The sequence below is a fragment of the Mesoplodon bidens genome (assembly GCF_964165515.1).
Source record: "Mesoplodon bidens genome assembly, chromosome: 3".
NCBI lineage: Eukaryota > Metazoa > Chordata > Mammalia > Artiodactyla > Ziphiidae > Mesoplodon > Mesoplodon bidens.
In genome coordinates, this window is record NC_138178.1 from 90,738,086 (window position 1) to 90,762,369 (window position 24,284).

Sequence of the window (24,284 nt, forward strand, 5' to 3'; positions counted from 1 at the left end):
TCAAAACATCCCCCCCCCGCCCCCGCCCCGGCTCCGGGCACCAGAGCCGGCCTGCCGCGCGGCGCCGCCCCCCCCCCCCCGCAGCCCCGACAAGCGCGGCTCCCAGAGAGCGCATCTAATTTCCTGCCTACAGCCATTTGTCTGGGAGGAGGGGAGCCACGGAGAGACAAAGAGGCAGCGCGCCAGGCGGGAGGGAGCGGGGCGCCCCTGCCACGCGGAAGCCGCGCGCCGGCGGAGGCGGGAAAGCTGGCGGGCCGACTACGTTTCCTTTCCAGAGGAAGCGGGGGCCTGCCGCGCCACCCGCGGCCCCGGGCCGATGGGTCCGGCCCCGAGACCTGCAGCCGGCCAACCCGGGCCCGTATCTCCCTCGTGGCTGCGGCGCCTGGAGGGGCCGCCCGCGCGCGCCCCCTGCTGGCCGCGCCTCTACCCGAGGGGCCACACCAACCGCGGCCCTGGCGGCCCCCCAGCCCGCGCCCGCAGCTGGAACCCGCCGAGGCCTGGGGCCCAGTCCCTGGGGAATACCACTGGGCCGCCAGGCGGAGCTGCTGTCAAACCACTCCAGGCCCGCCCTCCAGCTCCCACGGGCAAGCTGAACAGAAGCTCCCCGATGACCGGCTGAACTAACACCCTCGGGACGGTTGCCCAAGGAGGGCAGCCTGAGAGCCTCCTCCAGAACCGATACCTGCAACTCCCAAGCGTGGTGTGAAGCACGGGAATTTGGATTTTCTAATCCAGTGGCTAGTTTCTCGAAATCGAGGATATGTGATCTGACGAATGCAAGAATTCTGTGGGGACAGTGGAAAGGATCACTTGAAATTGAGTCCTGCTTCAAACATTCCATCATAGAGGTTGCCCTATCCTTAAGTAGACTTGGAGGGCATTCAGTTATTTTGCAGATGAGAAAACAGAGGCCCAGAGAGGTTAGGTGATGTGCTCATCAGTCTCCTTGCTGTCATCTCACTACATAGAAGACTCATATAGGCACAGGTGCTCCACCCTCCCATGGCTCAGAGGACCGGGAGTAACTGAGGTCCTGGAGCAAGCCAGTGAACGCTGGCTCCCTGTAGACTCCTACTGTGTCTTGCTACACTGCTCCCTTCTTTGTGCCCAGCCCACCGTCACCAGAAGCCCTCACACCTCCCTCTGCCCCTCCTGACCAGGCCTCAGGAGCCCCACACTAGCCGCCCTGAGAGGCCCTCTGTCAGGAAAGGTGCCCCTGAGCAGGGGAAGGGGTCTCTAGCTGGGGCGCTTGGCCTTGGAGGGGTTCTCTTAGTCAGTGGGTACAGGTAAGCTCAAAGAGAACGTGTGGACCAGCCTCGGTGAGCTGGCTGCGTGAGGACCCCACCCTGCAGCAGAATAAAGAAACCCTAAGGCAGGAAAGTGGCTTATTATTTATAAAAGGCTATTAGAGCAGGAAGAGAAGAGCTGAGGAGCACTGAGGCCTGTTGGGGCAGGTTTTGACTACAGTACACGTTTAAAAAGTTGGCAGAAAAGATCAACTGTGCTGTTAGAATGGGGTGCTGAGGGGGTCCTGTAAATTGCTCTCTGTGGGTCTACCCTCTACCCTCTCTAAGGCATCTGCCAGCCCTTTTGACAGTGGGGAGCTCAGAGGAGGGGAGATTTGGGGGAAGGGGTTTTAGGATGCCAGCATCTGTGCTCCCACTTCATCCTTAGGCTCACAGCCACACACACACAGCCACACACACACACACACACACACACACACACACACACTCTGTCTGCTCCAGTCTTTTGTTTTTTTTCTTATTTTGGAAGAAGAGGTGTCACTTTGCCCCAAAGCAATAATAACTCTTCTACCTCCCAACCTCTAGTCCCCACACAGTGCCTTGCATTTCTCCAGGCTGAGACCTTCCGGGCCTGGGAGTCCCTGAACCCGCATGAGGTGACTAACCATGGCCACCTGGACCAAGGTTGGCAGGTGCGAATGGGGAGACGGCTGAGGGAGCCAGAAACAGGAAAGCTAGAGGTGAGGTATGGGGCCAAACCTCTGCTCAGCTGGGAAGTGGGCAGAGGCCCTGGGCAGGAGGCCTAGAAGTTCTCATGATGGTGGGAGAAACGAATCCCGTCCTGCCTGTTGATGAGCTGACAGGCCTTTCCCACATTCTTCGTCATGCCACGGGGGTCACAGCTAAACACCCCAATCTTCTGGACCTGTTGGAGGAAGAAGTGAAGGCTAGCTCAGTGTTTAGAGGGAGGGCTAGCTCCACGTTCATGTTAAAGACCAGCAAGGGTCCTTGGTGAGGACCATTCCATGTTCCTGATGAAGGTTTGCTTCGTACCGTGTATGGTGAGGGCTGCCTCAATGTTTATAAAACTAACTCAATTTTGGTAGACTTGCTCTCTGTGCGTCCAGCCTTTACCGTTTTCCAATGCATTTGCTAGCTTCAGGTGCAAGATCAGTGTTTCCAACAGGGGCCAGGTTAATCAATGTCCAAGTTGAGGACAGTTTAGTGTCTCATTGAGGGCTAGCCCAGTTTATATGAGAGTGTGGCTAGCATAGTGCTCGTGGTGAAGGTTAGCTTGGTGTCCAGGGTGAGGGCTGGACAGCATTAGTGGTAAGGATAACTCTGGGTCTGTGGTGCGGACCAGCCCAACCACCGAGCCTTTCCTTCTGGACAAGGCATCACGGCTTCAGAGGTGGCAAGTCCCTGCTGCCTGATTCCTCCCTTTGCCCCTGAGGGTGACCCACACCTCTCCCCTTCCATTCCATTACCCCACCAATATCCCTGGGGGTGGATTCTCCTTCCCTTATGGAGCAGGTTTGGGAGCTTTGCTCAGACCCCAAACGATAAAGGTGAAGAAAACCTGAATATGGGATGGGAGCTGACCTGTGGGTGGACCTCCTGCAGAGAGTCAAAGAAGGGCTCAAAGGGGGGTCGGCCAAAGTGGGTGATGGAGCGCAAGCCCGTGAACAGACTCCGGTTCAGCACCTTCTGGAAGTGCCGCTCACAGATGTACTGGGGGAGGGAGTAGAGGAGGAAGGTCACAGCCAGGCAGAGCCAGGGTCAGCGCCTAGTCCAGAGGGTCCACCCACCTGCCTTGGCCATCCTTACCCTCAACCCACATACCCACTGAGCTGCCCTGCCTGGCCGGCCCTGACGTACCAGCATGGTGGTCCTGAGGTCAAACTTCTCAGCCAGCTGGGTGATGTAGATGTGCACGGACACCAGGTCCTGGTGGTCATTCTCCTCCACCTCCCGGATGATGTCAGCCAGCCACTCAAACTGCCGCTGGGTCCGTGTCACCCAGATGAAGTAGATCTGGGGACAGGGCTAGAGCTTGGGACCCAGCTCATCTCAGGCTCCCTACACCCCAGGAATCATCACACCAATAGAACTCTTCTGGTCTCTAGCAGCTTGTGCCTCTCCCCAGATAGCCTGGGGAGGTGGAATGTATGGGGCCACAGGGCCGTGCTCTGAGGCAGGAGATGGAGTTGCCCCAGGGCACAGAGCAGTGGAAGTGAGCAATACCCTGGGGCCATGAGAAAGGACCCTGTCAAGGGAGCTGAAGGTCTGTTGGGGTGGGAAGCAGCTTTCTCTTGCCGAGCCTGACCTTCCACTCCCTCCAGTGGGCCCTGCTCAGGCTGCTAGGCTCCCAACCTACAGGCTGCCCAGAGGGAGAGGGTCCCGCTAAGGGGTATGTCACAGAACAGCCTCTGGAAAGACCCAGCTGGCTGCCTGGAGTGGATGGGCATGGGCTCAAAGAGAGACCAGGGGAATGGAAGCTGCCCCGGAAGGTCCCCGGGGGGGACCCACCTCCAGCTTCTGATGGGGAGAAATGGGGCTGTGAGTTAAGAGGCAGAGACAGAGCTGGCACGGACAGAGGGGCAGGGGAGCTGTCTGTCACCCTCTGAGTGCTGACAGCATACAGGCTGGGCCTCTGCCCGCTGCATTCCTGTGGCCCTGACTCACCTGCCAGGCCCAGAGAGACAAGCAGGGGCCTGCCACCAGGGCCAGGGTGAGGCGAAGGGGCCTGGTGTGGAGGGGCCTCAGGGCCTGGGCTGTGTTCCTAGGGCCATCCAGGCCCGCCAGCCCTGCCTTGCTGCCTCCCCTCCTCTTCCCCTTGAGAGCAGAGCCAGTTTCACTTGTGCCCCACCCCAAGTGTGTCCTTCCCTCTCCCGACCCGACAGTGCTTCAAGTGCTGGCTTCCTCTCCAACGCTGCCTGGAGGGACTCTCAGAAGCACCTCCTACGTGGGGCATCCCCTAACTGAGGCAAGAGCCTGGAAGGCATCAGCGAAACAACTCTGTCCCTTAGGGTCCAGGAATACCCCGAGTCCCTTGGGGTCAGGCCAACTCAGCCTTTCCCAGACCAGGGAGGCCAAGGACAGAGGCAGGAGACAGGTTCAGATGGACACAGTGACAGGGAGCAGGGGGCCAGGGGCTGGTGGGAGGAGGGGACACTCACCTTCCTACAGAACACTTGGCAGCTGACCGATGACTTGAAGACCAGGTCTTCGAGGATGGAGGCAAAGGGGGTGACCCCAATGCCCCCTTCCCACCAGCACGGACACCTCAAGCTTATGCCACTCCTGGTGGCCCTCTCCAAATGGTCCATCGAGGTACAGCTGCAGGGAGGGGAGTGGGTTTGAGTTAAGTTCGGCTACCACCATAGTTCTGAAGCCAGAAATGGGAGGCAGGGAAATGCAGGTAGGCGTATGGAGTGGGGAGTAGTGGGGGGCTTGTAGCATCATCTGGAAGAATCAGTCCCCGGATAGGGGAAGGGAGGAACACAGTGGGGAGTCTGGGGCAGCAGGACCGAGGCCTGCTAAGGACTGTGGGAGCGTGTGGTGCGTCCGGCCTGGGTCTGGGCCCCTTTGGATGTTTGGCACAGCTGTCACCCGTCGGGGGTGAGTAGATCTCCGAGGCGGGTGGTCCAGGGCCCTGCTGCCCGGATGTGCAGGCTAAGTGTGTCCTCGTGGGGCGCAGAAGTCAGGGTGAAGGGGTGGCACTCTGTGGTCCCCAGAGCCAGTCAGGCGATCCGCACCCACTGTCCTGACTTGTACTCAAAGTCTTGGGGCCGCTGGAACTCAAGGCGGGTCACTCCTGAGGAGGTGAGGTGGGTGGGAGGCTGCTGTCCTGAACCCAGCAACAATGTGGCCCCTAGAGTTCCCCAACCTGCAGCCTCAGCTCTGCTTTTGGAATATGACAGACGAGGCCTCTCGCGATCAGAGGTCATTACTCCCCTCAGGCAACGTCTACCCTGAGCGGGTGCTGGGCAGCACTGGGGTTGGTCGTCAGCCTGGCCTGGGCTCCTCCTCTCTGTTGTGAGAGAGGCTCAGGTCCCCTGGCAAAGAGCCTCTCTTACCAGCTCCCTCATCCCTACCACCTCAAGGACCCTGCTAACTCCACTGGGCCAGGCCAGGAGATTTCAAGGTCCAGGCTCTGCTCCTGGCCTGTCAGCTTCCTCAGTACCACCAGCCTGCTCCCCTGACAGCCTCTATGTTGGTACCTGAAGGCAGCTGCTCTGCCTTCACCACACTGATCTCCACCTTCTTCGGGCTCAGGCTCACCAGCTTGTCCCCCATATAAATAAATACTGGGACCAGGAAGAAGATGTGAAAACGAGGCAGCTGGATCAGAGCGAAGCTACCATGGATGATGAGCTGGATAGAGCAAAGAGTATAGCTGAGATCCAAGCCACACTCACAACAGGGTCTGACCCCTGCATCCTTTCCCAATTGGCCCATCCAATTCTCACCTCCCCAGGTGCCCATGTTCCTTCCAGGCTCCAAAACTTAACCTCTCCCAACCCATCCTCCAAAGCCTTTATGTTAATGAGACTATTTGCATCTTCCTGACACCATCCTAGACCAAGCCACCTGCACTCATGCGGTAGCCTCCTACTTGGTCTTCCACTGGGTTGCCCCACTGTGATCCATTCTCTCCAAGACAGCCAGTGTGACATTTTAAAGTTTCTTTTATCATGTCATTTCCAGCTCAAAAGGCCTTAGATGATTTCCCATTGCACCACAAGGCCTTGCAGTGTTCTGGGCTCTACCTGCCAGCATTTCCCCCTCCCTGTTCTTCAAACACAGCAAGTCCTTTTGCACCTGCTGCTCCCTCTGCTGGGAATGCCTTTCCCCTACTTCTTCCATCCATCTCACTTTTCAGGTCTCAGCAGAAACGCCACCTCCTCAGGCCTTCACCAGGCCCTCTCTATCCCTTCTCCCTGTGAACTCCCTTCAGAGCATTGTCGTCATCCACGATACGTGTTCCTTCATCCACGGACATGTTCATTGTTGTTCTCCCCACTGGACTAGAGGAGTAGGGACTGTGCGCATTTCATTTGCCGTGACACTCTCAGCTCCAATCAGTTTCTGCCTGGCACACAGTAGGTGCTCAGTAAGTACTGAGTTAATGGAAGGAGTTTCCCCAATTTACCCTACCCCTTTGGAGACTAAGAACACCTAACCAGTCCTCCTTTTCCATGAAATAACTGACAGGTATTGTCCAGCTCTGGTCCTTTCCCCAACAAGCTGGTCTAACGTGGTCAGACACGACTTGCCCCCTTCTTCCCACTTGCTTGCTCCTGAGTATGGTCGGCCTGGCTCCCGCCTCCACGTCTTCTCAGGACCTGCTCACAGAGGGCTCACAAGTGACCAAACCCCGAGGTCTCCCTTCAGACTGCACTCGCGCCCATGCTTGGCAGCCTGTGGCTCTAGTGACCACCCCTGCCTTGCCCCTTCTGCCACAGTGCTCTACTGGTCCTCCCCCTTTCCCTCTCTGGCTGTTTACTTTCTACCTCCTGCACTGGCTCTGCTCCTTCTCCCACCCCCAATCCTGTGTGTTGCCCCAGCCTGATTTCCTCACCCTCTGCTCTTCTCTTTCTATGATCTCCCACCTGGCGCAGCCTCTCAGCTGAGCCACAGCCCTTCAGCTGCAGCTGCAGCCTGCACAGGTCCGCCATGTCCTGCCACCACCTACTGCCCTGTTGGCTATTCATAGCCAGGCCCATCTCCTCTGTGCCCCAAATATTCTATCATCATTCTCACCTCTGCACCAGTGTTCATGCCTTTCTCCTTTTTTTTTTTTTTTTTGGCCCAACCAGGGATTGAACCTGGGCCCTCGGCAGTGAAAGCACAGAGTCCTAACCACTGGACCTCCAGGGAAGTCCCTCATGCCCTTCCTTCCACCTGGAATGCTCTTCAGTTTCCACTCTGCCCTGTCAAACCTTAGCTTATCTCTCCTTAAGCTTAGCACAAGTTCCACCTTCTCCCCAAAGTCTTCTCTAACCAGTTTGGCCCAAACGAAACTCCCTTCAATGAGCTCTTCTAACTGACTGACTGCAACACTCAGCTCAGCAATTAATCCTGTATTATCTGTTCATTTTGATCATTTCACATGCATGGCACTTATCTCTGCAGCAAATCCTCAGTTCCTGAGGGCAGAGCTTAGAGTCTCCCCCTCCTCTGCTGGGCCTAGCACAGAGCAAGTATATACTAGACCCTCAACACGTAACAGTTAAAGTGAACTCTGGTTCCTCATTCAGCTCTCCATTCCTCCAGCTGAGTGTTACCCAATTCTTGAAACTTTCCCCACAGAGCTCACTCAAACCTCCTTGGGCTCTTCTCTGAATTGGCTCCAGTTTTCCCAAGTTCCTCTTTCATTAAGGAGCCCATGCCCACCCCCAAGCCTTCCTGAGAATCCAACCAGGCTGAGAACAATGTCAAGGTGACTTCATACTCCTTTGTTTGCCAACACCTTGCTCGGTGTTGGCTCTACCTTTAAACCACAAAGCTGCTGCAGGGTCATGGTTGACTGAGGAACCTGGGGAACAGCCTGCCAGCTCAGTTTCTGCTGTGCTAACTCCACCCTCTACAGCCTGGATCAGGAGCCTGGACACCCTTCCCCAGGGTCTGCTCCACACTGGGGTCGTTTACTTGTAACTTCTCTTTCTGCCAGAGGTCAAGTGGGCATACCTGAGATAAACAGGAAGGCAGCAGGTGCTTTGGCTCTGATCTCCCCCGAGATGAGATGCACCCAAGCTGCAGGGGCTAGGACTTCCCAGCAGAGGGGCCTGCACCTTTCTGAGCTGCTAACTTCCCTTCTGGATCCCCCAGTGGTCCCCACAACCGGGGATAAATCAGAAACCGGTCTTGGTCTCAGGGAACCAGGCTGGCCACTCTTCTGGGTCTCCCATCTAGTTCAAAAAAGCTGCTTTATCACCAGAAACAAGACCATCATTTCCACCCCTAACAGAAACAGTCACCCAGATGCTAGGGCTCTACCCATTATCAGGAACATTGGGAGGGAGGCATAAATTAGCCACAATTTCCAGAGAAACAAACGTCATCAGTTCTAGGAAACATCCTAAGCCCAGGCTGGATAGTCATCTTCAGAACCATGAAGTGCTGAGCCTCAAGCAGGATGGAAGCAGACCCTCCTACCTACCAGTGAGGACAGACTGCACCCCAGCACCAGCCTGACCCAGGCAATGATGACCTTTCTCCCTTGTCTCAGGACAAAGGAGACCCCTGTGTGCAGTTCTGCCTGGAGCCAGGTGATAGGGCAGCCATCTGGGCTCTGCACTTCTTGAATGCTGGCAGCCAAGCTATCATCAATGGGGACATCAGAGCATTGGGACTTGGTTTAACTTCTTAGAAAGGTCCTCAGGGTGCCCTTCGGGGAAGTGCCTGTGTCTGTGAGAAAGGCAGGCCAAGTAGAGCCATGACATAGGGGCATAGATCAGAGTCAGCTCTGGAAATAGCCAGCTGAAGCAGCTGAGGACAAAGCCAGGGAAAGGTGAAAAGGGAACAGGAAAGAAGAAGGGAGGGAATGTGAAGGAAGGGAGGCAGGGGCCCCGGTTAAGAAGGAAAGGGGAGAGGTGGAGTCTTAAAAATCCATTTTATCAACAGTCCAATGAAGACATTTTGAGCAAGTTCATTAACTTTACAGGTGGCACTTAGCTAGCTGGATGGGGTAGCTAACACCCCAGAAAAAAGGATCAGAACAGAAGTGGCAGAACCTATCTAAGGTACGTTTCTCTTTAAGAAGGTGACGCTCCCTTGAATGCAGACAGTCCACCCAAGAGCCCAAACCACTACCCAAAGTAGGGAAAGACTGGCTGGGCAGAAATGATGTGGGGTGTCTGGAAGGAATGCAGATCGGCCTGGTAAGGCTGCTACTACAGATCCCATGCCAGGGAGTCAGTCTTCCAAGTGCCGCATATTGGGTCAGCCTACCTTAGAGCCCCATACTATATAATCTCCACCTTTTGAGAGAGATACGGAGAAGTGAAGAGGATACTTGAAATAACTAAGGGGATGGAGAACTGATGTCTCAGGCATCACTGCCTCCCTGGGAACATCTGCCCAGACTCCACTGGCCTGGTTCACAGCCAAAAGCCCTCACCAACACCAAGAGCAGAATGCACAGGTCGTGGGTCAGCCAGAAGCCCCGGAAGCTGCGGCACCGGAAGTGGTGGGAGGCGAAGACGTACATGACGGCAGGAACCAGGAGCAGCATGACCCCTGTGAGACCTGCAAATGAACATGGGGTGAAGGGGAGAGGCGCAGGGCCTCACAGAGGGGGCTGTTCTGAAGCTGCCAGGGTCCCCTCTCCACTCCACAGCTCCAGGCAGGGGGCGGAAAGCCCAGCACCCTTCCCTCTTCCTCTCTCCGACACCACTGATCACAGGTACCTTTCATCTCAACAGACCCTACTTGTCCTTCGTGGACCTTGTCATGATTGTTGTTTTTCAAGCACCTGTGTCATTACTTGTTTTACGTCTGTCACTTTCTTGACTCTCAGGTCCACAAGAACAGGGACCAGGCTAGGCTAGTTCACCACTGCACCTGAGTGCCTAGTGCAGGGCCTGGCACACCATGGGCCTTATGGACATGTGTGATGAATGAATGAATGAATGAATGAATGAATGTACAGGGCAGCTGCTCTGAGCCCTCTGGGTGGAACTCTGGACACTGTAGGCCCTGCCGTCAGGGAGTCAAGGCTTGGCCAGCATTCCAGCTGCACTCTACCTGGCAGCCACAGCACCAAGCGTGAGCACTGGCACCGTGAGTGAGCGAGTGGGACCACACTGTCGCTGCTCATCACCAGAGCCCCCATGGATCTGGCCCAGACCTGGTGGGAGACCCCTCCCCTCAAAGGGGATCCCAGGCTAGGGGTGCACAGGAGGGCAATACTGGAGCCATTCCAGATAACGGCCCCTCAAGTGATCAAGGAGGAGAGAGGCAGAAGTGAAGAAGATTAGAGCCCTGTAGTGTGGAAGAGTAGAGGTTAAGAAGGGATCTAGCCAAAGCCTGTAAAGTCCTGAATGGAGAGAAGGGCATAAACGCGGCCTGATCCACTAAACCCCAGTGCGCAGGAGTTAGCAAGCACTCTCTGAAGTTCAAAGCCGATCATTTTAGGATTTAAAGAAAAATAAAAAACAACACGCTGTGTTTCACAGAAAGGAGTGTAGAGAACGTGTTACCCCAAGGAGGGAACAGAGTGAAAATATAAATAGCTTCAAGAAGCATTTGAATAGATTCACAGCTAATAGCTCTAAAATGAGTGATTATGGGGAGTTAGGAATATGCCCCTAAACAGCTCTTGTCAAGATAGACTACAGAATGGAGGGGGAGAGGGGGAGGGGGTGTCCACCAGGCTCCACAAAGAGCCTGGTCCCTCCCCCATGCAGCTGGGGCATACCATTCCTCAAAGTCACTGTCATGGTAGGTGTGTGTGTCGGGGTGGAGGGGTACACTCCCATTCCTCAGAGGGAGGGACTAGTTCAGAACTGGGGCAGAAGCCCAGCTAAGCTCCTGAGAGAAGGCCTGGAATGCAGAGTCTCCTACTGCCCAGGAGAGTGCTCAGGGCAAGGGCAGAGCCTGGCTCACCGTGAAGGCTATGAGGGCCGAGTGAGAGTGACTGGGCTGCCTGTGGCAGACAGAACCCAGAGCCTAGAACCCAGAGCCAGGCCCAGAAATTCATGGAGCAGAGAGGGCTCTCACCTGGCATGGTCTGGAAGAACCACCAGTAACACTTCTGGGGGAACTCGGACCTGAGGGTTAGGGAAAGCAAGGACGGATCCTGTGAGGAGATGTCTGGGACCTCCAGAAAGGATCCTCCAGAGGAGGCACCCCACACCAGCCACCAGTCTCCCTTTCTGCAACTTGGGATTGGGGACTCAGGCTGGTCACTGTCCTATGGCTTGGAGGGTGACACACTCCTCCGAGCCAAGAGAATTTCTGCAAAGAATTCCACCCCCTTCACCCCCGAGCCAGGCCACACACACACACACATACACACTCACTCACCCATTGTCATGGAAGAAGCCGGGGAAGAGGCAGGAGAGGATGCTGAGCAGGCTGATGGAGAAGAGGTAGACATTCGCCACATGGCCTGCACCGTGTAAGGCTAAGGAAGACCAGGCAGGGTGGGGTTGAGCCTGGGGCCAGCCCACTGGGGGTGCTCAACCCATTCAGCCCAAGCTCTAGGACTCCAGCCAGCCAGAGCTGGGGGCCTGAAAAAGGACCCTAGGGATCTGGACTTCTATTCTTTAATAAACCTCCTGTTCCTCCCCTGCCCCATATACACACCATCCATGAAAACAGCCACATGCGTCTGAAATTACACCATTAGGAGTTCATTCCTTTGGTTTCTCTCATAGAATTACGTGTTTTTGTTTGTTTGGCTCACAAAGAGGCTTGTGGGATCTTAGTTCCCCGACTAGGGATAGAACCCGGGGCCCTGGCAGTGACAGCATCCAGTCCTAACCACTGGACCACCAGGGAATTCCTCAGAATTATGTGTTAAATCATAAAACCTGGGAGAGCTCACACATTATGTGCACTCATTCTGGAGTGTTAGTAACTTGTCAGTGGGAGGCTGGTAAGGTGGCCTTGAGAGCGTGGGGCAGTGAGGGGCTCCTGGGCTTACTTCACACCACTGCAGGGGCCACCGTCATCCTAGGAAAGGACATCTAAGACTCACACTCCAATTACGTGCAGGTAGAGAGGAGGGGGCTCTCAGAGGAGGGGGAGGCTGCAGGGGGCGGGAGGACGTGGAGAGAATCCTCGGGACTCCCAGGCCCTGCCTGTGAGGACGATGGCAGTGGAGACAATGAGGCAATGGAAGTCCACGGCAGCGTCGAAGGGCACGTAGCGGTTGAGGAAGGTCTCTCGCAGGAAGCTGATGAGGTTGCGGCACTTGGTGAGCAGGATGTAGGAGAACATGAAGGAGATGCTGGCCGCCGTGACAGGATGATGCCCACGTGATGAGCCGCAAAGGCGTAGTCTGCAGAGGGCCCAGTCGGGTGAGCTCAGCGCAGGCGCTGGCCGGCGGCTACCATTGCAGGCAACAAGCCTCCCACGGCCTCCATTCAAGCAGGCCCCTCGCGCACCCGGAGGCCCCGCCCCCAGGGCTGTCCGTCACTCACAATAGGCCCCACCACCAGGGCTGTGGCTAATTGTTAAGACCTGTCCCGCCACGGCCGTCACACACAGTAGGCCCTCTCCAGGAAGAAAACCCCGGCAATGGGGTAGAACACGGCCAGGCAGCCGATGTGGCGTTGGTAGTTCTCGACGAAGCGCTTGAACTGCTGCACCGTCTGGTGGCCATGGTTGCGTTGAAACTTCTCTCGGTGAGCCTCGGTGAACATCAGGGGCTGGAGCATTACCCTGGGAGACAGGAAGTCTCGGCTCTCTCTCGGCCAAGGACCCGATGCTAATGTGGACCCGCTCTCTAGAAGGGGGAAAGGTGCATCTAGTTACTCAAGCCAAGTAGGGTTCAGACCCCAAAGGCTCCTCAGTACCACACTCCTCAAGTGGGCTGTCAGTGCGGGGACGGCCTCGCAGGTGGTCACTCGGTCACCTTTCCCTTTCCAGTCTGTAGCTCTCAACTCCCACCAGCTCCATTCTCACCCTTTACTGGAGACTCAAAGGACACTTCCTCCAGGAAGCCTTCCCTACCTCCCAGGCAGAGGTGAGCACTTCCTTAAGCTCTGAAAGCCCTTGCTCTTACCACTATTATTACATTAATCGGACATTGTAACTATCACTGTACCAGACTCTCTTATCAGACATTCTTGGGCGGGGACTATTCATCCTGCCTGCACCTCCAGTGCCAGGACAGTGCCTGGCACCAAGTAATCAATGTATGCATGCTGAAGGGATGGATGAACTGCCTGGGCTTAAGGGGAGGAGCAGGCGTACTTCTTGTCAAACCTCCGTCGAATTTCCTGGGGAGGGTCTGTGTCCGTGGGGCACTGCATTCTCCATGTTGTCAGCCCCACCTTGACGTTAGCATCCCTTCGGGGACAGTAAGCACTCACTCTGGGAGAGGGACTAGGACAGGAATGCAGGAGATAGGATAGGACCTTGGCCACCTGAGCCACTTGGTCCTCTGCTGCCCCATGTCTGCCTCCAGACCTACTCTGTTAAGGAAGGGTCAGAGCTCTCAGCCAGGGAACAACAGGATTCCCACAGAGACCTAGCAAGAGAATGAGTCAGATCCTGGGGCCCCCACCGGGGTGTCAATACAGTTGTGCCCTTCAAAAGGGCATCTGATTCAGGCAGCAGGTGAGTGCTGAAATCCAGCAGGCTGTCTGATCTCCCCTTCCCACAGGGCTTTCTCTGCCTTTTTCTAATTTGCATGAAGGTGCTATTTGGGCTGGTGAGTGCCCTGATCCCAGTCATTCTGGGTAAACAAAAAGCACCTCCCTGACCCCAGCTCTCCCTCCAACATTCCCAGATGAGGGTTCACCAGAGCTTCCTGTGGCTGATGTATGAGGCTCGCTGGCAGAGGTCCGTGATGACTTCAGGCACCTCCACCCCTGCAACACAGAGCTGGGCTAGTAAGAAGCTCAGGGCCCAGAGCCCAGGACGACCTAGCTCAAATGCACAGCACCCACCCCATGTCCAAAACTGTAGAGGATCCCTGGCCAGTACCCTGCCTCTGGGTGTGCCAGCCTCAGCCTGTGCCCCCAGTGCGAGCAAGACCCCACCACGGGTGGGTAGGGAGAAGGCTTGAAACAAAGTTGGCCAGGCAGGCTCCCCTGAGTGTGTGTCAACTTTCAGTCCCACATCTGGGACTGGTATCAGGCTTGTGGAATAGGGCTCGGGAACTGTACGCAACCTGCCTGCTAAGACCACTCAGCCACAAAACCCTGCTAAAGACCCTCCAGCTTAAAAACTCCCAGGAGTTCAGTGTAGGATCTAGTTAGTACACATATGGGAGATTACTGTAAAATTCCTTCTACTTTTCTGTGTTTGAAAGAGCTCATAATAAAATGTTGGGGGTGGGAGGAACCCTCCCAGGAGCCACCAGTGCTGAGGGGCAGGGAAGGACTGAGCTGCAAATCCAGGATCTCACAGGAGGCCTGGGAGTCTCCAGGTCACTTCCAAGTGCAAAACCAGTCTTGAAGATTACCCTGGCTATAGACCAGGGTAAAAAGCTGAATTTAATGAAATGAATGTTTAAAACAAACTATAGATGTCTATCCTCTCAAATGGTTTGGCAAACAGCAAATGTGGCAAAATGGTAACAAATGGCAAACCTAGGTGAAAGGTAAAGGGATGTTCCTTGTACTATTCTTACACCTTTTCTGCAGGTTCAAAATGTTTCAAAGTGAAATATAGAGGAAACAACAAAGCACAACAATAATTAAAAGCAAAGCAAAATAGTACTCAATGCTAACTCTCTACTTAATCCTCAACCCCCAAGCCTGGTCCTCCCCTCCACTCCAGGGACTGGATGTCCCCAGGACTCTAGCCTCAGCTCACTTCCAGGCACCTGGCCCTGTTTTGCCCTCAGGCCCAGGTGCCTGCTGCCCTGGCTGCCTGGGAAAGGTGGAAAATTGCAGAATCAGAGAAGTGCTGGGTCTGTGCTCTACCAACTCTCCTCCCCGCCGGGCAGGAGAAGCCCTGACCAGAGGCGCAGCTGTGTCTTGTACAACTCACCCCTTGCCTCCATCTGGGCTGCTCAGCCCTCCAAATTCTCATAACCCTGGGAGGGGCTGGGTTTGGTCTCAACATGACCCAGTGAGAATCCCAGGCTGTGAAGACACCTTAACAGCCCAGAGCAGGCCACAGGCAGTCCCTCTGCCTGCTACCTGCCCCCTCCTCACCCTGACTCTAGCCCCTACCCACCTGAGTCAGACACAGGTCAGGCAGGAAGGAGGGGGAGGGAAAAAGAAAAGAGGTTCTCCATATACTCAGCAAACATTTAATGAGCACTCCTCCAAAGGATAAAGTGGCAAAAATAATCAGAGCACCCCACCACCACCACACACCCCAGCTCAAGTGGGTATGGCTCGGGTAGGGCTGTAATGAGGAGACACTCTTCCCCCTTGACCTGGGGACCAGGCACCGGGACCTTTGACAGCAAAGCAGAATTCCAGTCTCCTTCCCCCACCCCATCCATCCTGACCCTGCCCACCCCACCAGCAGGGCTGCACTATGACTTTTCTGGGCCGTAGGCACTACTGCCTTCCTGCATTAAAAAAAAAATTATATTTTACAATTATGTTGGTATAAAGAAGAATATAATTCAGGCTGGATACATTACATATTTAGCATTATTATTATATTGATTCTTTTCTTTTGATTTTAAAAGAAATGTAAACATTTCTCTGGGCTCCTCAAAGTATGTGGGCCCTAGGCATGTGCCTGCTGTGTCTCATGGGCGAGTCAGCCGTGCCCAGCAGGCCACCCCACCTTTGACGCAGAGCTGGGTGCGGCGGAGCTCGTTGTCGTGGTCCCGCAGCATGAAGTAGAAGTCCTCCCACGTCAGCTCCTGCTTGTCCTGGAAGCCCGACTCCCGCAACATGGACTTCACCACCTTGGCCGGCTGGGCCTTGGACAGGCAGTTGTTGGAGATCTCGATGAAGGACCTGGGCAGGGGGAGGGGAGCCATCAGGCCCTGACAAGCGGCCTGGGGCCTAGATGCAAGGGCCCGCTGGCCATCCCACCAGGCCTCCAGAGCAGAACCTACATGGAAGGGCCCTGACTGACCCAATCCCAATCCCACTCCTCGTTACAACAGCCTCTGGCTACATGGGTGACGAGGAGGCCCCTGCTCTTTACCCTCCTGCTCCTTACCCTCCTGCTCCCTCCTTCATGTCCCACCTCTTTCCTTCCACAGTCCCTGCTCCGCCCACTCTCCCGGCTGTCCCACAGGACCAACCTCAGCATTCTGATGAAGTCGTCCTTGGAAATGAGGCCATTCCCAACAAAGTCATACATGCAGAACGTAAGGTGAGACTTCTCCTCGGGGGAGCCTGGGAGAAGGAGGACCCCATGAGAGTCCCAGTCCACCTGCCTAAACCCCAGGCTGGCCAGGAGGGGCCTCACACTAGAGTGACCCACTGCTGGACGCAGCAAGGGGTCACTCTGCTTCCTGACCCCTGCCTGGGCACTCCCAGATGTCTGCCATGACTGGAGACCTGGCACCAGTGCTTCCCCATCTCCCACAGGTCAGCTGCACTCCAGCCCCCTCCATCTTCTCCTACCTGGACAATCACTCCCTCCTCCCCCACCTTTCATGAAGACCACCAGGACGTCCAGGAACTCCTGGAAGGACAGGTAGCCACTGCCATCCTTGTCAGCCAGAGAAAACATGGACTCCACAAACATGTCCTGGGGCTTGAGGCCCAGGGACTCGGCAAACTCGGCCCGGCTCAGCTCACACATCAGGGCCTCCCGCACCTTCTGTGACGAGTCCAGGGGCAGGGTGTCTGTGTCCACCTGGTCGATGTCCAGCACCTGCACTCTGGCAGCAGCAGAGGGAGGGAGAGAAAAAGACAAGACTTCCTGGACTTGAAGGCCAGTGGAGGCTTTTGGCGCCTTTTAAGGTGTCTGCCCAGCACCCTCTCCCCTAAGCACTACCCCATCAGCTTTGTGGATGGTCCCTGGGGCCATCTGTTCTACAGAGCCCTGGGCCCTCCGCATTAGCTGATTGGACCAGGGATGCACGCACGACCCAAGCAGAAGATCTGGGATTGGGACTGAGAGGTCCCAGGACTGTCTTGACCTGAGTGCTTTTAAAAAAACCACCACGCTTTTCCTTCAAGTGCTCAGAGACACAGATACAGAAGGAAGCGGGGGCACAGAGAAAACAGAGGCAGTCTGAGACAGGAGTTGCCTTATTTGCTGACAGCTTTCCCTTTCCTGGTCCTTTCCCAGCCAGGTCACAGCCCTCCTTTTGGACTTCCTGAGACACCACTATGTCCTCAGAGTCAACTGACCCTTTGTCACTGCTAGCTTCAGCAGGTTTCTCTTACCTCCAAAGGAGTTTTGACTGAGAAAAAGCCTCGGCTGGGTTGAGAAGTTGGGCTGGGGCAAGAGGAATGCTCATCACAGGCCATCTCCAGCCCACCCTCCCGGGGGCTGCCCCAGCATAAGAACAGACGGTGAGGGAAGCAGGCCACAGCACCTGTTTTTCCTGCCTGTCAACTGGGGGCCCCTAGTCCACGGTTGGTTCTGATTTCATGAGCTAAACCTCGTTGCTTCAAGCAAGGTGCTTTAGTGGAAAGAGCCTGGGGCTGGAGGCCAGAGAGCCGGGTTCATGTCCCAGCTCTGCCACCCGCTCACTGCATGACCTCAGGTAAGTCTCTTCAGTTGTCTGGCATTCATTTCCTCACCTGCCCTACTTGTCTCACAGGGTTGTTGTGAGAATCAGTGAGAGGTTGTGTAGAAAATGTTTTGAAAGCTGAAAGCACTGAGCAGTTAGAAAGTGTTGGCAGCTACCCCTACAATACAGTAACACACCCTCACCTCCTAGCATGGGGAGTTCCCAGAGCCCTGATGGGTCCTGAACTGAGGGGAGGTGCCCAGGGCCTGCCCAGGCCCTGGCAATGCGTCACCCCGGCGGAGAGGGGCGTCCCTCCATTCTCGTGCATACACAGGTTCAACTTGTTGGCGGAGTGAATAACATGTCATGTGCCTGGCACATAACGAATGACCACTAAATGGTAGCTTCCCTCATAAATCCTCTCCGCAGCCAGCCAACCCTGCTCCTTCTCCTCAAACCTTAATTTTCTGCCCTTCTACTGGGCACCTCTGCTCAGTCCTTCATGCTCCTTTCTTCTGAGCCAAAATTTTTCCAACTTCTTGAGTGCCTGCCTAATCCTACCTCCACCATGACCTTACACCAGCCTGAAGCCTTGCTGCCTTTTCTGAACTCTTAGACCACTTATTTCCTGGGTCTCTTTTGTAGCTGTCATTCTTCCCAATTATTTTCCTTTCTGTGCTCATCCCATCTTCCCAGTGGGATGATAAACTCCTCCAGTGGGGACCCATGCAGTATTTATCTTACATCTCCCAAGGTTCCCCTCTCCACTATTCTGCTCCCAGGCTGCCTTCATTTTTGTACCAGATAGGGACTCAAGTCCTTGCATTTCTCTTCCTGTCTTGTTCCCCCACATCCTCCCTACAGTCTCAGAAATCTGCAAGGCGGAAACTAATGTTCCACTGAGGCCTCTGCCAGCGGCACTCCCCCAGGGAGGGGTGACCAAGGGCTCTCACTGTCCCCATACTGCTCATCTCACCCTAAGTTTCTGCAGCCATTTGGGCAGGATGAGCTGAGTGAGGGCAGAAAAGTGAGCAGCCACGAGAAGAGAAATAAGGGACCCGTGCAGATAAACCCCCTCCCGGGCCTTGCCTCCCTGGAGTCTCACAGATGAGGGTGGGCTTGGGAAGGGGCAGGAGCATCTCCTTACAGAAAGGTAGGTGACTTGGTGCAAATCGCAGTAGATTTGATTCTTAGCTGAGAACCCGGGGCTTCTAACTTTCCCTGGAGTCACCCCATGGCCTCACACAGGTAAGGGCACCATCACAGGCAGACACACATGGACAGATCCGATCCCACAAACACACCCGGGAGAAAAGGTGCCTGAAAAAGGCCTCCAGGAGATGGCTCCGCTGCTCCCGCGTCTCGGCAGCGCTCATCAGCTCCTGCAGCCCCCACTCCTGGAAGCTCAGCCCACTCTCCTTCAGAGGTCCCCGGAGGTTTTCCAGCATCACCTGCCGCTCTTCCCCCAGGTCAAATAGCAGAACCTACGGAGGGGGCAGTAAGGAGAGCAACCATGCATCAAGGCCTCTTGAGGCCACAAGCTTTACATGAATTTTGTTGCAGGGCGGCAGGGGGCGGGGAGCACTGGAAAAAGCACCCTTGCAAAAGAGATACTGTTATCTCCTGGGCTCTGTGGAGTTAAGTGGCGTGCTTGTAGATGCAGAGGCAGCATTCAAAGGCACGTCTGCAAAGCCATTCTGCCCTGTCTATTCCATACTGGGGAAGGCAAGAAGGGCAGAGGATGGAGGGGACCAGAGCCAGCCAGAGTCAGAGCCGAAGATCAGCCCCTGACTGAGCTCCCCTCCGGAATCCCTAACAATTCACTGGATCCTGCAATCAGGGCATGGGAAAGAGGGCCCAGCCTCTTCTAAGTACTCTCAGCTAGGACCTGCCAGGGCGCCCTTAGAAAGGGAGGAGGCAGACCCTGTCTGCAAGAGTAAGAAGGGACTGTGGAGACCGTGTCGTCCAGCAGGCTCAGAGCAGGAAAACAGTGCTCCAGTTTCTCTATCTGGTACTACAGCTGGGGACTAGAAGCCAGAAACCCTGCCTGGCCCAAGGCTCCCGGCCCTCCACTCGGCTGCCTCCATGGCTGTGGCTGTGGACAAGGAGCCAGGGGCCGGCTAGGCCATACCAGGTCATACTCCTTGCGGATCCTGAGCAGTAGGGCGCGGCATCCCCGCAGTTGCTGGACAGGATGAGGTGGACCTGCTGTGGGGGCCTCAGCTGGACGGTGCGGAGCACAGAGAGCCTGCCATCCACCACGTGCATCTGCCCGGGCTGCAGGTGCACGAGCACAGGGCTCCTTGCGGCCCTGCCATTGTGAGGCTGGAGAGAGACAGGGCTGGGTCAGCTGGGGCCCCCTGCCTCGGGGAGGAAGAGGGCCGGCTCAGGGCTGGAGGAAGACCAAGGCCTCTAAGCTCCTTGTCCTTTCTTGGGTCCTGAAGGTCGTCCCCTCCCCGACAGTCCTGCTGTGCCTCTAGCCCGTGAGAAGCGTAATAACTACCATGTCCTGAGTGTCTACTATGTGTCCAACACTGTACCAGGTGCTTTGCATGAACTGCTTTATTTAACCTTCATAAATCTATGAAGTAAGTGCTATTATTATTATGTTACAGATAAGAAAATACAGGTTTAGAGAGATTAAAAAGTTTGCCTAAAGTCCAGTAGCCCATAGGGGTGGAACCAAGATTCTAATCCTCAATGAGTGTGACTCTAAACCTTCATTAATGACTTCTCTGTTGCCTGAAATTCCAGTCTGAGACACCACAGAGCAGCAGTTCTTGGGAACTTGTGCATCACAGTAAGCCTGTGAAATGTAGGCAGGGTCCCATGACTCCTCCCCGCGAGTCAGTCACATTCTCTTTTTTTAGGACCATTAGGAGGAGCTAAGGAGGATGGAGGACTCCTGGTCCAACTTCTGCCTAATGCCCCGGTGGCTCTTCCCGCCTGCCCTGGCCTGCCTGGAGGCCTAGAAAAGGGAGGCCTTTGCCTGAAGCTGCTGAGGGAGGTGGAGATGTAGCCTGGAGTCACGTCCTCCCCACCCGCACCCTGGCCAGCCCCAGGCCTACCTTTCATGCTCCCCACGAGCTTCTCAGACATGATGCTCTGGCGGTTCTGGCCCTGGAGCCTCTTTAAATATCTCCTCCAGAGCTGGGCAACAGTCCAGGCACTGAGCAGGCTCACTGAGAGGGCAGAGGCAGTGGGATGCTCAGAGGAAGGTGAAGGTCTGGAGAGATCAGTGGCTTCTTTCCCAGGCTCCTTTCCTTGGCAAGACTCCCTGCTTTCCCCACCTCTTAGGTTACCCATTCAATTGTCTCAAATTATGAAGCTCCCTTGGGGGGAGCTGCTTTGCATCCCATGGGAAGCTTTGGGTAGCATCTAAGGTGTCTGCCCAGCCTCCTCTGCTTCCATCACTCAGATCCCTTTCCAGCCAGAAACTGAGGCCAGAGTCCTTGTGCCAGAGACTGGACCCACTCCGCCAAGTCTGCGGGTCGACCCACACACAGCCATGGCAAAGACTAAGTCCCAAGCCTTTGCCCCAGCAACTACATCCCAGCCCTGGTTCTCAAGCAGGGATTTGCCTCTGACAGTTTCCCAGGACCAGGCTCCTGCAAATTGCTGTGGATTGTGGACTTCCCATGGCTCCTGACCAATCTGGGCCCTTCGGGGGACCCCAGAAGAACAGGAAGACATTTCTCCCTGGAGCTGACTTACGTGCAGGTTAGACACTTCTCATGTCCCTCCTGCTCTGATGTTTTCTTCATCTGCTCAGAGGAACAGTACTCTGCATGGTTGGTTGGTTGTCATAGTTGGAAACACTCCAACCCCACCACCCAGCTTACACCTCTCACCCAGCCCCACCCTGCCCATCATTTTTACCCAGGGGGAAGCAGCACAGGATCCCGATGGTGACCCTGAAGCCAAATCCACTGCCTTCAAAATAGTCCCGCATGACGGGGGGAGCACAGGCTGGCAGGCCCTCTGTGCTGAGCTGTCTTGGCTGCAGGCAGGGGTCTCCTGGGGAGACAGAGGAAGCTACAGGCCTGGGGGTGCTGGGCCACAAGCTTTAGGACAGGATCACTAAGGAGGTTAGGGTGGTAGAAAGAGTTCTGGGTAGCAGAGGGGACGGGGCTTCTTACCCCTGCCATTGTACCAAGAATGTGGCATCTGCCTACTAGGGTAACAAGTGGAATAAAAAATAAACCTCAGCCTGTCTCTCCATCACACGTACATATGTACACACACACACACAGCCCTTCCTTTCCTCATCACTGCAGTGGGATTAGATATCCTTAGGATAGTCTCACTGCACTCGGCCCTCCTAATATTACAACCATCCTGGCCAAATGTGAGCCTCCTCACCAGGTCTCTCTGCGTCTCAGTCCTGCCTGCGCTTGGGCACCTGGTGGAATGGTGCAGAAGGGACCGTACATAGCTGTATGTGGCCACCTTGGTGCCCAGAACCAAAGTTCCCAAGGGCAGAACCATAGCTCACGCCCCCCTTGGAGTCTACTATCCAGCCACACTGAACTAAGCCCACAGCTGAGGAGGGATGAGGCACCAGATCCCAAACCCCGCCAAGTGCCCCCCTGGCCACTCACCAGCATGCCAGAAAAAGACGTTGGACTGCAGGGCACCAGGGTTCACATTGGTGACAGCTACTAGAACATCCTGTAGGGAAGTGTTTCTGACCTCTGCAATCTCTTTTTCAGAGAACAGCCTGGGGGTGGGAGAGGTAGGGAGCTGTTGAGGTGGGAGAGAGATGCAGGCTCCCAGGCCCAGGAACCCAGATGCAGGAAAAGATCCAGAGAGCCTGGGGAGGGAGGAGTGGGCCAGCTGGGAATCAAGGGCCCATGGGGCTGTCTACGGGCAGAGGGTCTGGGGCCCAGGCCGAGGTAGAGTCTGAGGTGGGAACCCAGGCAGGCCTCACCCATTCCTGCTGTTCTCAAACCAGTAGTGGTCGCCATCCTGCAGTCGCACAAACTGATGGAGGACGATGGTCCTGAAGAGGGGTCCAGGGTCCCCATGGCTCTCCGGGAGCCCCCCGGGGAGTAGCTCCAGCCAGGACAGGTCCTGGTTATACAGGGCAGCTGTGGCCTCCAGCACCTGGGGCCAAGAAGGGACGGGAGTGAGTGCAAAGACCCAGTACCTGCCCTCCGGCCAAGAGGTTGCTCCCAGAGGTCAGCCCCAGGGATAATCATAATAAATGACAGGAACAAGTCGTCACTTATTATGTCCTGGGCACTGCTCTGAGTGCTCTCTTGTAAGTTAACTCATTTACGAGAACTCTCTCACAGATCCAGCTGCTTATTTTATATAGCTGGAATAAAACAGACAGCCAGTCTCCTATGTTACTTGTTCTTGAAAAGGTGAAAGTTGAAGAGTCAAAACCAGCACAAAAGTTGAATGGTAGAATGATGTGTTAGAAAAGGTTCCTATTCTTTAGAGGTTAAAAAAAGTTTTTGAAAATCAAATCCCTGCATATACATTGCCTTTTAGAGACAGTGCTCAACAGTATATGAGCAGTGTTGTCTACCTGACCTTTACTTTAGTTCTTTTCTCCACTATATATATATATTTGGCTGTACTGGGTCTTCATTGCTGCACGCGGGCTTTCTCTAGTTGTGGCGAGCGAGCGGGGGCTACTCTTCGACGCGGTGAGTGGGCTTCTCATTGCGGTGGCTACTCTTCGACGTGGTGAGTGGGCTTCTCATTGCGGTGGCTTCTCTTGTTGTGGAGCACAGGCTCTAGGCACACAGGCTTTAGTAGTTGTGGCACGCGGGCTCAGTAGTTGTGGTGCACCGGCTTAGTTGCTCAGTGGCATGTGGGATCTTCCCAGATCAGGGCTTGAACCCACGTCCCCTGCATTGGCAGGCGGATTCTTAACCACTGTACCACCACGGAAGTCCAAAGTGAAAGATTTGCTACCTTTGGCATAGCTGGTGATTCCTATCTACCTATTGACTTTATAAAAGGTTACAAGTCTCATGTACATATCACTTCTTTATAGTCTTTCAACTCTCCACTTTCCAACGTTATAAAATAGTAAGGGCAAACACAATAAAATAGGCACCCACTTGTAGAAATAATGCTGTGCCAAGATGTTAAGGCAGCCAAAACTGGTCTGTTGGCTGGCAGGCAATGCCATTTGCCCAGGGGCTAGCTCAGGGTATGACAGCTGACTCCCCAAAAGCAGCTTGAACATTGGTGCATGAAAGTATAGCTTGTTCCTGAGTCAAGGACCTTCTAAACCCATTTAGGAAGTTGTTGGGAAGAGTATATGAGATGAACCCTATTAAGTGCCTGGCATGCAACAGATGCTCAATAAACATTCGCTGGATCTGCACAGTCACAGAGTCTAAAGCCTAATCCTGCTGGTCTGGTAACCTCCATACTGGTGTGTGATACTGGGAAAAGCGACCTGGGTGAGCCCTGCCCCTCTCACCAGGTGCTTGTCTCTGATGCATGTGTTTCACCGCCCATCTGCTGTGTCTCAAGCCAGTGTGCCCTGGACCTCCCCCAACCCTGCCCTCTGGGTCCTGACCCCTCCTCACAATGACATCACTCTGGAAGAGTGCAGGGTTGACGCCCTGCCATCTGGTAACTGGAGGCAGGCCCGGTGTTGCCCTGGCCTTCGTGTAAGAGGGCAGGCCCAGATCCTGGCCTGGCTGCAGGCAACTGGCCAGGTGGCCTGTGCGGGAAAACTTCAGTGGCCCAAGCCAGAAATCGGGATGAGGTACCAAGTCTGAGGG

General features: G+C 55.2%; 1 protein-coding gene across 1 annotated transcript in view; it reads right to left on the reverse strand.

The window, feature by feature from the left end:
• Positions 1–1,740: 1,740 nt before the first annotated feature.
• DUOX1 (dual oxidase 1) overlaps positions 1,741–24,284 on the reverse strand; it is a gene marked incomplete at its 5' end in the record, with an annotated part of 28,750 nt that continues 6,206 nt past the window's right edge. The window contains 28 exon segments of the mRNA XM_081228260.1: positions 1,741–2,172; positions 2,850–2,978; positions 3,126–3,281; positions 4,427–4,513; positions 4,515–4,586; positions 4,834–4,882; positions 4,884–4,990; positions 4,994–5,064; positions 5,471–5,624; positions 9,373–9,500; positions 10,974–11,023; positions 11,280–11,379; positions 12,059–12,295; positions 12,466–12,641; positions 13,176–13,307; positions 13,726–13,795; positions 15,678–15,853; positions 16,147–16,240; positions 16,499–16,724; positions 18,837–19,016; positions 19,664–19,711; positions 19,714–19,825; positions 19,827–19,857; positions 20,601–20,714; positions 21,412–21,549; positions 22,134–22,252; positions 22,463–22,638; positions 24,087–24,275. Coding sequence (XP_081084386.1) covers positions 2,050–2,172; positions 2,850–2,978; positions 3,126–3,281; positions 4,427–4,513; positions 4,515–4,586; positions 4,834–4,882; positions 4,884–4,990; positions 4,994–5,064; positions 5,471–5,624; positions 9,373–9,500; positions 10,974–11,023; positions 11,280–11,379; positions 12,059–12,295; positions 12,466–12,641; positions 13,176–13,307; positions 13,726–13,795; positions 15,678–15,853; positions 16,147–16,240; positions 16,499–16,724; positions 18,837–19,016; positions 19,664–19,711; positions 19,714–19,825; positions 19,827–19,857; positions 20,601–20,714; positions 21,412–21,549; positions 22,134–22,252; positions 22,463–22,638; positions 24,087–24,275 — 3,444 coding nt within the window. The 3' untranslated portion in view covers positions 1,741–2,049.